Here is a 2,941-nt window from a genome sequence, read left to right on the forward strand (position 1 = left end):
AGTGGGCACCCTGTGCTATCCTTACTAAGACAGCCACTCAAGTGGCCGTTCAAAACATTTAAAGCGTGCCTTACTCCACCCAGAAGCCCAGAGTGAAACAGATGACTGAAGAGCGTCTCTGGTTGAAATGAGCGTGGGGCGTCTGGGCCCCTTCACTCTCTCCTCACTGAGTCACCTGTGATAAGCACCGTGCAGAAACCTTTGGCCCGGAGGATTGCAGGTGTCCAGGCTCCTCCCATGACTTTTTCACAACCATGCAACTCAACAAAGTTTGAAACGGGTGTGTACCATATCATCTGATCATCCCTGCCATTGGAAACGTACTCTGTCACTAGCGTTCCTGAAGCTCACGGTCACTCTGAAGGGGTCCGGATGAGTTCCCACGGCCACGCACACAGTTTGGCACTTGTACAGTCGGCTTTATTTTTCCACTTTGCTGCTTTTTGGAGATGGGCTGGCTTATCACCTGCTCAGCTCCGATACCCAAGAAAAGCTGAGAAGGGAAAGTTAGATGCAGCCTCCCTGTGACCTCTTTGCACACACCAGGGCCAATAAAACAGGGGCCGAATGACAGTGACAGCTGTCTTGTGGCATTCAGAGGGACTCGAGCAGTTCAGTTCCACAGTCTCAGGGACAAGTATACCATTACAGCCTGGCTGCTCCCAGAGAAGCCACCTAAACCCGCCCTCGGGGCCGGACCACGGCGGGGTGGCTCGGGCCTCTGCGAGGCCCCGCTGAGACTTCTCCGTGAGCTCCCTGCGGGCGACAGCTCAGCTTTCAGCAGCTGGGGGACACCCTCCCAGCCTCCCCAGAGGCCAGTGGGTGAAAAGGAAGGAAGATGGGGGCCAAGCCGTCAAGCGCTCACTGCAGGGACAAGGGCCCCAGGAGGATGGTGCTCCTGCGCGGGAGGCAGCCCTTCTCCCCGTGGGATGACAGCCTGCTCTTGGGAAAGGACCCCCGGGCTCTGCTGAAGCGGGGCATGTGCCACGTCAGCTTCAGCCTGGTCACCAAGGGAATGACGGACATCCCCGACTTTCTGTGGGGCTTGTCTGAGGTCCAGAAGCTCAATCTATCTCACAACCAGCTCAGGGCTCTCCCGCCCGATGTGGGGAAGCTGAGTCGGCTGGTGGTCCTGAACCTATGCGGGAACCGCCTGCGGAGCCTGCCCCAAGAAATCAGCCTCCTCAAGAGCCTGAAGGTCCTGTTCGTGAACATGAACTGCCTGACGGAGCTGCCGGCTGAGCTGAGCGCTTGCAGAAGCCTGGAGGTCCTGAGCTTGTCCCACAACTGCCTCTCCCAGCTTCCTGCCAGCCTCGCTGACCTCTCCAGACTGCGGAAGCTGAACCTCAGCAACAACTACTTTGCTCACATCCCCATCTGTGTGTTTGCGCTGAAGGAGCTGGATTTCCTGCACGTGGGCTCCAATCGCCTGGAAAACATCGCCGAGAGCATCCAGTGCCTGGTCAGCCTGCAGATCTTCATTGCGGAGAGCAACAACATCCACTCCTTCCCGCGGTCGCTCTGCCTGCTCACCGGCCTGGAGCTGCTGAACTTGAACAACAATGACATCCAGACCCTCCCGGACGAGCTCTACCTGCTGTGGAGACTGGGGCGGATTGCTTGGAACCCCATGGACAAAGGGCTCCACATTTCCCATAACCCATTATCCAAGCCTCTGCCGGAGCTGGTAGAGGGGGGCCTCGAGATGCTCTTCAGTTACCTCAAGGACAAAAAGCACAACTGACTGGGCCCCGGAAGCACAGCCAGTCGCCAACTCGTGGACACCTGTCGGCTGGGTACTGCTCCAGTCTCAGCTCTCTGCTCTTACTGTTCTTGTTGGTTAGCACTTGCGTTTGTATTTGCTGAATGGTATCGAACACCCATTCTATGGAGGTGTTTGCTTTTACCTCTGTATGTGCCTGAGAAGCCCCCTGATGTGATGTTCATCTCATCCCAAACATAAATGGAAATGGGTCTTGGGTTTTCTCCGAAGAGAAACCATTCTGACTCTTCCGAGGAGCAGTGGGATTCAGCCCTTGGAATAGGAGGCAGCCGGTCTGATTCAAGGGAACTCAGAAGTCAGATACTTGCTAAGGATGTGCTGTGGGCCCAGTATGGTACAGGACACTGACACCATCTGGTTTCAGCCCTTGAACTGGCAGCCTGCAGTCAGGGAGCAGCAGCGAGACATGCTTCTACGTCAGCCTTGATCAAGCGTTACTGGGGACCAAAGAGCAGGCTGGAGGACTGCTCTGCTGGCAATGACTGGGTTGGGCAGAGCTTCTCCCCTGAGTTCTGAGGGAAACAATCATAACAAATCTGTCTCTAAAATGATTGTACAGTAACCCTCCAGCTGCTCATGTTTACATCTGCTGGTGAGTGACGGGAATAGCATGAGGGCTATCAGATAATAAATACAAACCAATTTTAATGCACAGTTTCAACCTTCTTTCCCAATCCCCTGGCACCCACCCTCATATCCCTGAGCTTTTCTAGAGACACCAGCCGATAGTTAAATCATCTGATTCTATTTTCTCGTCTCCTCCCTTACTAGATTTGCCCTTCAGGGGTGAGCTAATAATTGAGGGGGAAATGGCCAAATGGCAGGAAGGAGGAGGTAAGGTACAGGCAAGTCACACACAAGAAAGTAATTACCCTTTTCACATTCAAAGGAGGGTAATATCTGCCACTTGGCTTTTACACGTGGACATTTTAAAAATGAGTTTGGTGACATTTAAAAGCTCTTTGGACAAAAGGCTCTGTAAAAATATTGTTTGTTTTGCTTTTAATTCTAGGAGTACACAGCTGTTAGATGAACATGGACATTAGGATGAGCAATTATAGAATTCCTGCCACCAGGGTCATTGGATCTTACTGCTGTCACAGCAGCCAAGAGCCAAGAGCCCCTAAGACATAACCATTTATTTTGAGGTAAAGAAAT

The 2,941-nt window shown here is 53.0% G+C and overlaps 1 protein-coding gene across 1 annotated transcript; it reads left to right on the plus strand.

Annotated features, from left to right (window-relative positions):
* The first annotated feature begins 618 nt into the window (after positions 1–618).
* LRRC30 (leucine rich repeat containing 30) lies at positions 619–2,431 on the plus strand. The gene has a single exon (XM_006740149.3). It carries the CDS (start codon positions 839–841, stop codon positions 1,742–1,744), a length of 906 nt encoding a protein of 301 aa, XP_006740212.2. The 5' UTR covers positions 619–838; the 3' UTR covers positions 1,745–2,431.
* The last annotated feature ends 510 nt before the right edge of the window (positions 2,432–2,941 follow it).

The sequence above is a fragment of the Leptonychotes weddellii genome, chromosome 13 (assembly GCF_054177405.1).
Source record: "Leptonychotes weddellii isolate Sample4059 chromosome 13, ASM5417740v2, whole genome shotgun sequence".
Taxonomy (NCBI): domain Eukaryota; kingdom Metazoa; phylum Chordata; class Mammalia; order Carnivora; family Phocidae; genus Leptonychotes; species Leptonychotes weddellii.